Here is a 12,858-nt window from a genome sequence, read left to right as displayed (position 1 = left end):
ATTAGCCAGGAAGAGCTTTTACAATCTCCAAAGCCACTATGAATACAATCCTCAAAGAAAACATCTGCACAGCAGTTAGCAACAATGGACCATAGCACCATAATGATCTTAAGTTGGATTTCCGACAAACTAAAGCAAACAATTATACTAGATGTTTCCAATGTAAACAAATGCACTCAATTACAGAATAGCCATAATAAATGTCAAATACATGTACAAAAATAATATATTTGTCTGGACTTAGCCCTTTCTGATACACGGCTGCACTAATGTTTCAGTAAAATGTATCATATATCGATAAAACCTGGCAAATTCAGAACATACCATGACTACTACTTTAAATCCCTCACTCAGTAGCATGGCTCCAATTTTAACCCCTTCAATTGTATGATGTATTTCTGTACATTACTCCAGAGGAGGGATTCCCAATCACAATTATGACTGCTTCCCTGTACTTTTTGCAAAAATAATCCTCTCGTACTTTCTGCAAAAATAATCCTAGGTTACGAGAATATTGCAAGTTATTATTCTACTTTTCCAGGTAGGATGAGGAGGGGATGGTGCAAAAACATTCTGGTCTCTCTCATTCCCCCTGAAAAAGCAAATCTAAGGTACAACAGGGAAGAAATTATAAATACGTTTGAGAATCCCACCCCAGATGATTTTATTCAGCTTGAGACAGACTGCAGAAACTTATGGGGTTAATACATATCTTTCATTAATTTCTTCACTATAAGATACCTCCCCTAAGCTGGACAAAATTATCTGCTACACTCTCTTTACTCTAACTCTGTCCTTTAGCCATTCATTTCGCATATATCCTTCGTTGAAAAAGAGTGTTATGATCTACATCATTTTCTGAGCACTTTTCTGTGAGTAGCATCATACTCTAGTATTATTATGATACAACTCAGCATTCATGATGAACGCAAGGCAATTTTAGACAAAGTTAAAGAAAAATGGGGAACAGTAGCAAAATTAAATCAGTCACACACATCACCAGACTGAAGGGGTTAATACAATTTCTGCAAACTTTTCACTCCAACACTAAAAACTCTAATTTGAAAGACAGTCTTTGAAATCTTTAAATTATTCTAAATAATGCATGGTAAAATATGAGAAAGATTATATGAGGTCAGCCTGTGCATATCCCATTTAGAATCAATAAGTTCTTTATTCACCTTGTGCTGGAAAGGGATGATTTCTCTCAGTGGCACTGATTTAACAAGGAGGTTCTGTTGTGCAGTTATACCTATGTCCCTCACTTCCCTCCCAATAGCCCAAAAGAAGAATGGTGGATTGCTGGTGATGGGTAACTTCAGCCTGCAGTCCACCAGGTTTATGGTAAGTCAGGAGCTACAAAAATTAAAACTGCCACCAGATGATTTTATTCAACAATGTGTAAATCCCTGGGTATAAAAAGGTTACAGTCCATTTCAGTATATGAAATTCGTACCAAATTGTACAGCAACCCCTTGAATCTCAAGCTGTATTTTTGTACTTTATTCATGCTACTTCCAGACAATTCTCTTCAACTCAAGATAAGGCCTCTAGTAGTGAAAAGGTCAATGAAGATTACATTTAGAAATGGACAATGAAGTCTATACTGCATCTATCACCTCCACATCAAAAAGTTTCCCCAAAACTGAATGAAACTGTCTGGAGAAAACAAATGCAGGCTATATATGTATGAAAAACAAGGAATGGCAATATGCAGAACCTTCCTGTGTGTCTAGTTCCTCCTGGAAATTCAGTCTAAGGTATGATATGGAATCAATCTTAAACATATTGGGGAATCTAATCCACAGCAGCATTTTCCGTGAGAACCCCTGGCCACAACTATGACTCAATTTATAAGCCACAGCCATTTCCAAGCCTAGAGCTCTACCACCTGAGCACTTCGCACCACTCAGCTTGATATTACTTGATTAACTTTATTCCCCACTTCATTATAATTCACCTGACTGTAATGCACAAAGTATCTGTGTTATAAACTCCATAATGACTACCTTTTTAGTTATTCTTACACTCTAAGGATGATTTTATTCAATTCTGAATTGGAGGAGTTGGATATATCCTTCATTAACCCTCTCATTATTAAGGGTCTGTCCTTACTTGATTAACATCATCTGGTGGTGGCATGAGTAAAATCAAAATTATGCCACTGTTGTCAAGGGGTTAAGATGGTGGGTAATACACAATTTACTAAACATTACACAACCTCCTTCCATAATAAACACATTTACTTTTAAAATATATACTGTGTAAATCAGCTGCCTTCCATACCTACACATTTATATCATTCTTACTTGATAACAGTATACTGCAGCACAGTGCAATGATATAATACTGGCATCCATTCCCATCCATCCCTGAAGCATTACTCTGCATTTAGAGTAATTATCCTCAACTGAAACTAGCTTACAATACAGTATTATGCCACTGCTGACCACACATGCATCCCTTATTCCCTGGAAATCGCAGTCTGTCTCATCCATCACTTCATATATTGGATGGTAGAGACGCATGAGTCAGCTAATAAATTTTCTTCCTGCACCAATTTTGCTGATGTCTTCAAAGGTTTCGCCAGTAACTATCACTCCTCTGAGGCTCACTCGCAAAATCTGTCAAGAATGCAGTTCCATCCCTTACTTGTTTCTATACATGACCATCTTATAACTGTTTCTCTACATGATCCTATTACTAGTTTCTCCACATGATACCTTTATAACTGTTCTACTGACTCTGCATCTCTTCAGCTGCTAACACTGACAACTCCAATTACCATCTACAAAACAATACTTGCTCGTCGTATATGGTGGCAACCATCACTCATCACAGTGTAAAGACACCTACTTCTTTCACATGTATCACTTTATCTGTGTCTGCCCTCCTCTCCTCCAATTTCACCCTTGTCTTCCTGTCACTTTTTATTACTCTTCCTTCTATTTTCACCCTTCTTTTACTTCAGGAGGCTCTACACTGAGTGATATGCCTACTGGTTTCCTGTAACCCAAGAAACCAGTTATATTGTTGGGTGGTAACCATATAACCACATAACAGGGTGATGTGAGTCTGCTATGGTGCCCCTGTTATCTGGGTGGAGTTACATAAAGATGGAATCCATCCAGGAACCAAACCTCCACACTTTCCCCTGAGCCTTGTAGTCACAGGGTACTATCAACTGCAAAGGAACATCGGTTTGCTGCAAGTGACTGCCGTGCAGGTGCAGTTGCTATCCTGAGGAAGATAGGTCTGCTCAGACAGATAGATTAATTAACAACAACAATACCTGCTCACCTTAAATTGGCTTCTGAAGCTCTTCCAATGCTGACCACATACACATCCTTTACTTGTGTAATTTCTATAGCCTAACATCTCGCTATTCCTTCATCAGTCAACACTGTCATCTCCAACTACCATTTACAATACCTTCTCAACATATACTATAGTGCTTTTACACTAACTTGGCCCAGATCTTCATTATTTTGCTGCTTACTTCACACAGCTGAATGGCAAAAAAAAAAAAAAAAAAAAAAAAAATCGTAACAGGTGTACATCCTTTCCATAGCACTTATGTGTGACTGTTATCACATTCCACTGTTAAGCTACGGCTACAAATCAGTAATTAAGATGGATACATAAGTAGTTTTAGGGAAAAAAAAAAAAAAAAAAAAGCATTTAATGTTCTATCATTACTGACCACAAATATATCCTTTACCCCCCGTAACTTTCAGTCTATCCCAGTGTTATTAGTTATGAAAATCATGCATCTCTTCACCAGTCAATTTTTCATCTCCAGATATGCAGTGCATACTGTCAGTGTCATATGAGCAACTTTTCTGGAAATTTTCCCATGGTTCCAGCTGTCAAGGAAAGTCACCAGTGACTCCAAAAAAGTTCCTAACAAGATTGATTTGCCTGAGAAAGACTACCAGAAAAAATGCTTTTGTAACACTGAAGTGATGTGGACAACTAGCCCCATCCTGACATCCACATCCTCATGCCATGAATTTGTTCATGTACTTCACTCATCCTAGGAGAGTGGCTGCCATTAACCCATATCTCCATTACAATATTCAATAAAACATCCTAAGTAAGTAAATAATTCAGTCAAATACAACAGTTAAAATTAATCTACGGTACATTCAAAACAATGGTTTAAGTTTTGCTCAGTATTCTCCAGCTCACCTAAATACCCATATCAATATACTGTATCATTACCTGTTTCCCTTTCCACTGCTACATATACTGTTTCTGAGGAGAGGGGAGAAAGAACACCATCCATGTACTCCCTGCATATCAAAACAAACAGGTGGCTAACCCATTCAATCCAGTGATGTGGTTTTCATTTTAATCTAGCCATTTCTAGACGATTCCATTTTCCTTATGATAAATAAACCCCATCAATCCTGGGATGTACAGAAGATTGTTACATCTTAATCCTGGTGTCTCCATAACATTTTACTCACTTGAGGATACTTTTGGAACTCATGGGGTTAGATGCAGGCTTTAATAACATCTTCACAATTAATAGGTATTCATAACCTGAATAACATTGTTCAACAGTGACCTCGGTAAAATGAATATGTGCATGACTGAATGGAAGCAGGGGGCTGGAAATCTCTCCGATTTCTATTGGCATTAGAATATGAACTCCCCTGCCAGTAACTGTTGCATGCAACCTCATACTTCCTATGGTAAAGGAGGGTGGGAGAGATTGTACCTGGGGCTTATTGTTTCCTCCGATCCATGCTTTGCAAATAAATCAATGAACCCCTGCTCTAGATCCCACCATCCCAGGTGAAAATGGGAAACTGGAAGAAGCCAATAATGATGATGATGATGATGATGATGATGATGATGATGATGATAATGAGGATGAATATGTTTCCCTATCCCTTTAGACTGATTGATTTTCAAACACAGACTCCAATTAGGTACCTTCCAAATCTTATTAAATTACAGTAAATAAAATCAATAACTAAGTAGTGAACAATAAGAGGATCTGGAGGTCACTAAACTTGACTGAACATAATGGTTAAAAAATGAGAGGAACTAATATGTAAGAATTCAACGGTTACAGTGAAGATTAACATCGGGAAATTTACAGTACTCATATAAATAAGTAATACCTCTTATTACCTACTCTTGGACCTATAAAAGTACATCTAATAATAAATAACGGAGGCAATATTGCATACAATTTTTGTCTCTAACAAAATCTGAAAACACAGGTGCAGTAGTATGAATATCAGGTTTGGAAACTACCATATACTAATAACCTAATCTTATTACCATTGCAGCTTATCACTGGTGTTTCCAAACTTCTCCCCAGTACAGTATTTGATAATTACACGCAAATAAATGAACAAGAGAGAAATGAGAGAGACCCTGTACAAACATGTGATATAATGAAGACATCTACAGTATTATTTACATAGTAGAAATAAAATTTTAAACTCCATATAAATCATAAAATAAGTGAAACAGGAGTGACCATAAGGTGTGGAGGAGGTCAGTGAACACAGCTACCAGGAAGTCAGTGATATTATAAAAGGAACGGGTTTTCATCCTGGGGGGCCGCAGTAGGGGCCGCCCCAAATCCCAAGGACGGCTGAGTGGGGCCCCATGGCCCTGGGGCAGCCCCAGTGGTTTGGGCCCCCACACCAGGTGGGGGCATCCCAGATACACCCACTGCCCCAATACCTGTTGTTCTCAGTTGATTCATGGAGGGCTTGGGGGCAGCTTGGAAGGGGTTGGGAGGGCTCGGGGAGCTGAACGGGTTCACACCTGCAAAAGATGAGGGCGCGAGGCCGGGTGTAGCAAAAGGATTGGTGTTATTGTTGTTGTTGAGGTTGTTGATGAAGGAAGAGTTGGAGGTATGCATGGAGGTCATGGAAGAGGTGCCTGTATGGGAGAGATAAAACCCAAAAGCATGAAACTTGTTCACCTGAAATTCTGTGTCATGCTAAAAGAGGAAAATATTAGAAATACGTTATATATTCTGTGTCCTATAAAAAAAATATATATATATAAACCCAATAAATATGTACAGCATAGGCACTATGCAAAATATTTAACCATAAAAAATAACTACAGAGTCAGGTACCTAACTGTAATGAGTATTAAGACTGTTATAACTCATTAGAATATACAGTATATGCATGACTTCATGCATTAACTCCTAACACTGTGTGATGACTACAGTACTTTTCAACTTTTTTTCTATGCACAGCTATTAGAGCAAATACTATCTACACTTGCAAAAGCAACAATGAGAGTACAGCATACATCTCAAGTTACCTCCCCACCACAGCTACAACTACAATGGTCCTCCTTATAATGCAGTTAACTGGTACCAATTACTCTCCATATTATATGAAACCTTGTTGTGGGGATCTCAGACATGAAAAAAATGCTAAAGCACCTCAAAATCTTCCACAACTAATTCTTCTGAACCTCATCCTAACATAAGCTTCATAACTTTGTTGAATAATATCACGAAGTAAATCTGAGTCAGTATGTCATCTAACAGAAAATTTCAATCCCTTGAATTCAGTATTCTGTTTATTTTCATTCTTTACAAGTAGACAATTTTATTTGGCTTAAGAAGACCTCTTATAATGAAAGGAAAATTAAAGGCTAATCCTAATTAGTCCAGTTGGGAAAACTCCTCAGAAGCCAAATACAATCATCTTAGGATACCAAAAATAAAACACAACTGATGCTCTGGATTGAAAGGGTTAAGCACAGGATTCTGTGAATCAGTAAATTGGAGAGAATAGAAGTAAAGCTAGACAGCTCAAAGAGAGAGAGTAGGATGAAATGATAATAGTAAATTCAGAAACCCCAAAGAATGAGTAAAGTTAAATGATGGTACTGTAGTACAGTCTGATGGCCCTGAGAGTGAATGACATGAACTGATGAGTGGCTACTGGAGTAAAGTTAGTACCAGTCAGCACCCCTTACTCTGTGCTTACTGATCAAGTCCAGGCAGGCTAGTTTCACACACCAACCAGCATTAAGCCAAGGCTACAAGGAGAGGGTTAACAACAATACCGCACCCACACCAATCCAGAAGCACAAACACCAGCGCTGAACTCTTAAAGCCTGTAAAGTCTAAGGGCTGTTAGTAGCTTACAAGTTGGTATGGTACACATACAAAAGACTGATGGGAAACTAAAGTCAGTATTACATGAACTTAATATTCCAAACACTAATTTAAGATACTTTTACAAACTAACAGTAAATTAGTTTCAACTTTGTGATAATGTGGCCAAATTATGAAAAAAAAGCTTATATACAAAACATTATGCATACTGTATATTAATGAGTTGAAACATTAAGCTCCCTCCAGCAATATATTATCAGAGCTAGAGTAATCAGTAGTACTGTATCATTACATGGCAGCAGACTTAAATTATTCCAAATGTAAATTCCTTGAAAATGAGCAAAGCATAATTAAAAAGAATACTTCAGGCTACCTTCCTTCACAACAAGCAATGAAATTCTTAATTTCTCCCTCCAGTATCTGGAGGAACATGGGCTGAGTTAAATAATAAATACAAAATCTTATATGACAGGCTTTCAAGCTAGCTGTTACCAGTACCAACTAATTCCAACAACAATTACACAAACATAATTTTACTGGTGGTCAAAAAAAGCAGCTGCTGCTCTGTGATGAGTTCAGCACGTCTGGTCTTTAAATTACTATTCACCATCAATTATCAAAAGCTGTTAAAATTAATGAGAATCATCTTGAGCAATGTCTCAGATTCATGTAATAACAATATGCACAAAAGAGCAAATAAGTAAATCACTACTGTATATAATAATCATATCCCCTAATAAAGACGCACTGCAAATACAGATATGGTACATACATATCAGGCACAAGGAATGCACTACATACAAAGTGCAATGAAACCATTTATTATACAACAGTTTCATGATAAATCCTGGTACTGTACTGTACAACTACAACTTTATTTCACCCAAGTGATTCAGTAATAGGTGGCCCATTATACTGTATAGTATTTTCTTCCCTAAAATATAGTTGTTTTCAGTTATACCATTCACAATGCTGACAAAGCAAACCTAGCCTGTGACTAGGGTAAGGCTATGAGGGTTAGGTTATAGGATATAACACCAGTATATTAAGTTAGAAGAGGAATGGGGAAAAAAGGCAAAAACAAACAAGTAAATCTGCAATCACATTATGGGAATCTTTTCTCAACCAATTATTTGCTTACTTATTCTTAGAGAAAAATACAGATACTCTAAACAGTACTGACTCAAAATATATCTAACCTAAACTCACACTGTACTACCAAGGTACCATAGCTCATTTTGCGACTGCATCTGTATTCAAATCAGGGCCATTATATACTGTATACAGAAAATATCAAAACTGCCAGGTGATAAAAAGGAGGAGTCAACATGAACTAATGCTGCACACAAATGATGTGAAAAATACCTTCAAATAAGTTGCTAATACTGTGCTATGATCAGAAGGCCAGTAGAACCCCAGTCAACATGTAAGATAATCTGAATCCTGTCATTCAGTGGGGTTCATGCTTATAGGCTATGTGAAATGAAAATGCAAGTATGGCTCACATGATGATTAGTCAGCTGCACATTAGCCAATTCAGTTAACTGAGCATTCAGTCTGTACACCAACAAGATCACCAAAAATCAGCAACAGAAGTATTACAAAACAGGAGAACAATTCTTTTCTCAAAATACACCCTGCCTGGAAAAAAACAAAAACATGCTGCCCTGAACCTGGGCAGTGACTTACCTAAACCTGCAGGTAGTTGCTTGGCTGAAACCAGGTTGTCTAAGTTCACCAAGTTGGAGTTCTCACCCAGGAAAGCTGCAGGAGACTTGGACTTTTGAGGTGGAGGACTGCTGCTGTCAGGCATGGCTGAGTTCAGTCCACTCAAATCAAACACATCTGGAGAGCCATCTGGTGAAGGAAATTTATGTAGGTATTAATCAACCACTCTATAATCCTATATCATTTATATTCTCATTAACAACAACAGAGACAGATGTGTCTATACTTTTACACTGTCCTTACTATAACTGACTGACTTTACCATAACACAGTATCATCCATCATCCAATCCTAAATTGCCCCACGAGGAGTGTAGAAGCCCAGGGCTAGGCAGTTGGTCCCGACATTTTAGATGAGAGTGACCAGCCTCATTCATCCCTGAGTGGCATTACATGGGCAATCAACCCCAACCATCCCTTGGATGTAAACCTTCACCAGCTCAATCCAATTGGAGCGCAATAATTACCCACTAAACCACCAGGCACCAAAATTTGGTTATATGGTTACCCCCCAGCATAGTAAATGGTTTCCTTGTGTACAGGAAACCATTTGGCTTGTCACTCAGTGTAAAGTCACCCACAGGTTGAAGGAAGTGGAAAGAATGAAGGAAAGAAAGACAGAAGAGGGAGTGTAAAGTCACCTGTAGGCAGAAGAACAAGGAAAGAAGGATGGAGAGGAAAAGGCAGACACCTGAGAGCAGCACTACATCAAGTGAGTGGATGGTGAGTGCCCCCACCTACCACAGTATCAAGTTTTTAAATGCCTGAGTCCAACAGAACTTTTGTAAATGAATACATTCAGTTTGGAGTAACCACATTGGAACAGAAACGAGCCTGTTAGGAAAGAAGATAACTAATGGATTTAGGAATCTAAAAAAAAAATAAAAATAAAAATAATAATAATCTATATTATAACCCATTTTCTATATGTTTGTTGGTTTGCCCATTTGTTACCATAACACGGCAAAACAACTAGACACTAAAACAACTAGACGAAATTCAGAACAAAGCTGCTGGAATCATTAATAACCCTGCTATTATAAACAAACTACCTCCCCTACAAGTCAGAAGGAATGTTGCCTCCCTTGTATTATTTTACAGAAACTTTTATGGCAAATGCTCAGACAAAGTTGCTTCCATTGTGTCACCTCTCCATGCCTTCCCACGTGCTACACGGGCATCTGATAGCACTCATGACTGAAATGTCACACCGTTATATTGCAGAACTTCTGCCTAACAGAATTCTTTTATTCCCCGAACTGCAACCCTCTGGAACTTGCTTCCCCGGCATTGTTTCCCCCCAAACTTCAACCTACAGCTGTGCAAGTCCAACTATTACAGATTTTTTTATGAATGAAGAACACCAGTAATCTGGTGTATGGATTATTATTTTTTTTATTCATTTGTTTTTCCTTCTTCTGTTCTGTTATTAGAAAGAAAAAAAGGGCACATTGCAGCACAATTTCTGTCAGAGGAAGATACTGCTAAAATGCTCTATCATGAAGAATAAAATAATTTCCAGTCCAATTGGGCCACTGGTCCTCGAGTTATGACTTATTTCTGACCCTTTGACATCAAGTGGCTTTGGCAGCCTTTAAAAGGCTCACTTTCTTTGTTGGTATTGAAGTTACCGAAACACAGCCTTTCTGACATCAAGTGTTCGGTGGCCTTTAAGCGAATAATAATAATAATAATAATAATAAAAAAATATATATAAATATGAGGACCATGAGAAGACGATGTGGAGGTCTGTCAGATCATATGATTGTGATATGCAGGATCAAGCTGAGAGGAGTAAGGTGGACCAGGAGAAAGAGTAGCAGTCAGGGAGAAAGACTGAAAATCGAGAAGGGGAGGATCAAAGAAATAGCAGATGAATACAGGACCAAAGTAAGGGAGGAGTTAGAATCAGAGAATTGGAATGAAATGGATCTAGACAGCCTGTGGAATGCATACAGGGATTGCTTAGTTAGGAATGCTAAAGTGGTGTGTGGTGTGGCAAGAGTAACAACAAAGAAGAAAGGTACGGCATGATGGGATGAAGAGGTTAAGAGAGCAGTGGAGGAAAAAAGGAAGAAGTGGGTAGAGTGGTTACAAGACAGGGGTTGAATTGAAATAAGAAATGAATATACTGAGAGCCAACGGCTATACCACGTTGAGTACACCGCTTCCCGTCCGATCAGCGAAGTTAAGCAACGTTGGGTCTGGTTAGTACTTGGATGGGTGACCGCCTAGGAACACCAGATGCTGTTGGCATCCCTACGTCAAGTGGGGTTGGTGGAGGATTAGTGCCCCTCCCTGTAAAACAATTAACTCTAAGCCCTTGGCCACCCCGTTTGGGATACATGGCGTCTGGCAATGAATGAATGAATGAATGAAAAGAACATTAAAAGACTAGTGAAAAGGAAAAAGGAGGTAAATGATGATCTAGAAAGAAAAATTAATGCAAACTACTTTGAAAATAGGAAGTTATTCTGGAAAGAGGTGAGGATATGTAGAAGTGACAGAGGAAAGAAATGTGAGGATGTCAAGGATGTAGGTGGTGGATCATTAACCCATGGGAATGAAGTAAAAACCAGATGGAAGGAATATTTTGAAATCCTGATGTGGTACGGAAGGTATATGGAAGAATTATTATAAAGAATGTAAGAGAGATATCAGAAGTTCTAGTGAGTGATGAACAGGGTGGCTTTAGGAGTGGCATAAGATGTGTGACTCAAATATTTGCAGTAGGACAGATAGTGAAGAAGGCTTGTGAGAAAGACTATAAGGTGTTTATGGCATTTATGGATCTGGAAAAAGCATACGACGAGGTAAACAAAGAAGACCTGAGGGCCTCCCAATCCGCAGCTCCAAAGTGCCACAGACGATGTTTCTTTGGAGGGTCCACAGGCTGTACCGGAGCGAAAGGACAGGTTAAGATGATAAGGTTGTGATCAGAGGAGCCCAACGGAGAGAAAAGATTAACAGTGTAAGCGGAAGGATTAGTTGTAGGGAAGAGGTCAAGTATGTTGGAGGTCTCTCCAAGGCGGTCAGGGATATGGGTAGGGTGCTGTACAAGCTTCTCCAGGTCATTAAGAGCAGAAAAGGTGTAGGCTTGTTCATCAGGTGGATCAGAGAAAGGAGAGGAAAGCCAAAGGTGGTGGTGAACACTGAAATCTCCTAGAATGGAGATTTCAGAGAAAGGAGAAATGGATAGAATGTGTTCCATTGTACAAGATAGTCAAAGAATTTTTGATAGTCAGTAGAATTAGGAGATAAGTAAACAGCTGATACATTTAGTTAGAGAATGACAGGAAAGCCAAAGCCAGAGTGTAGAGAATTCAGAAGAATCGAGTTCTGGAACACGAGAGCAAGATAAGTCGTTGCGTATATATACACAACAGCCACCTTTGGCTTTGAAATGAGTATAGAGAAAGTAGGAAGGAGATACGTAAACAGCTCAGATATATTTAGTTAGAGAATGACAGGAAAGCTGAAGCCAGAGTGTAGAGAATTCAGAAGAATCGAGTTCTGGAACACGAGAGCAAGATAAGTCGTTGCGTATATATACACAACAGCCACCTTTGGCTTTGAAATGAGTATAGAGAAAGTAGGAAGATACAGAAAAGGGTCTGCTGTCAGTTGCCTCAGACAGCTGAGTCTCACTTAGAAAAAGAAGGTGAGGTTTAGAGGAAGAGAGGTGATGTTCAACTGAGCAAAAGTTGGAGGAAAGACTGCAAATGTTGCAGAAATGAAGAAGAAAAGAGTCAGACAGTGGTTCCAGGCAGCTCGAGTTGTCGCCGGGAGAGGGGCAGAAGGTGGGGGCATTTACGGTCCCCCCCCCCCGGGGACTCCGAGGCCACATGTTGCGCTGCAATGATTTTTTAAATTTTGGATAAGGAAGTTTAGTGTGTACTGTGCATGTAGTTTGGTGCTGATAGTTAGAGAAACTTGTATTGGAGAGCATGCTGGCCTACTCTCTGTGTTACTGAGACACTGAAAAAGTTCAGCAAAGGGGGATGGTCGGGACCTAGT

The 12,858-nt window shown here is 38.9% G+C and overlaps 1 protein-coding gene and 1 non-coding gene across 8 annotated transcripts in view; one reads left to right on the top strand and one right to left on the bottom strand.

Moving 5' to 3' along the window:
- Positions 1-3,666: 3,666 nt before the first annotated feature.
- Positions 3,667-12,858, bottom strand: part of lqf (epsin homolog lqf) — a 61,166-nt gene continuing 51,974 nt past the window's right edge. For all 7 annotated transcript variants that reach the window (XM_080278509.1, XM_080278513.1, XM_080278516.1 and 4 more), the window contains 2 exons: positions 8,804-8,971; positions 3,667-5,910 (listed from right to left, as the gene is read on the bottom strand). In XM_080278509.1, coding sequence (XP_080134635.1) covers positions 5,552-5,910; positions 8,804-8,971 — 527 coding nt within the window. In that variant the 3' untranslated portion in view covers positions 3,667-5,551. The remainder of the gene's footprint in view (positions 5,911-8,803; positions 8,972-12,858) is intronic.
- Positions 10,979-11,097, top strand: LOC145407917 (5S ribosomal RNA). The gene has a single exon (XR_013898823.1). It is a non-coding gene; the product is annotated as a 5S ribosomal RNA (ribosomal RNA).

Source organism: Coenobita brevimanus, chromosome 74 (genome assembly GCF_032717465.1).
Source record: "Coenobita brevimanus isolate Jiangsu-jjx chromosome 74, ASM3271746v2, whole genome shotgun sequence".
Classification (NCBI taxonomy): Eukaryota; Metazoa; Arthropoda; class Malacostraca; order Decapoda; family Coenobitidae; genus Coenobita; species Coenobita brevimanus.
Note: the sequence above shows the minus strand (reverse complement) of the source record. Positions and strands in the feature narration are given on the sequence as shown.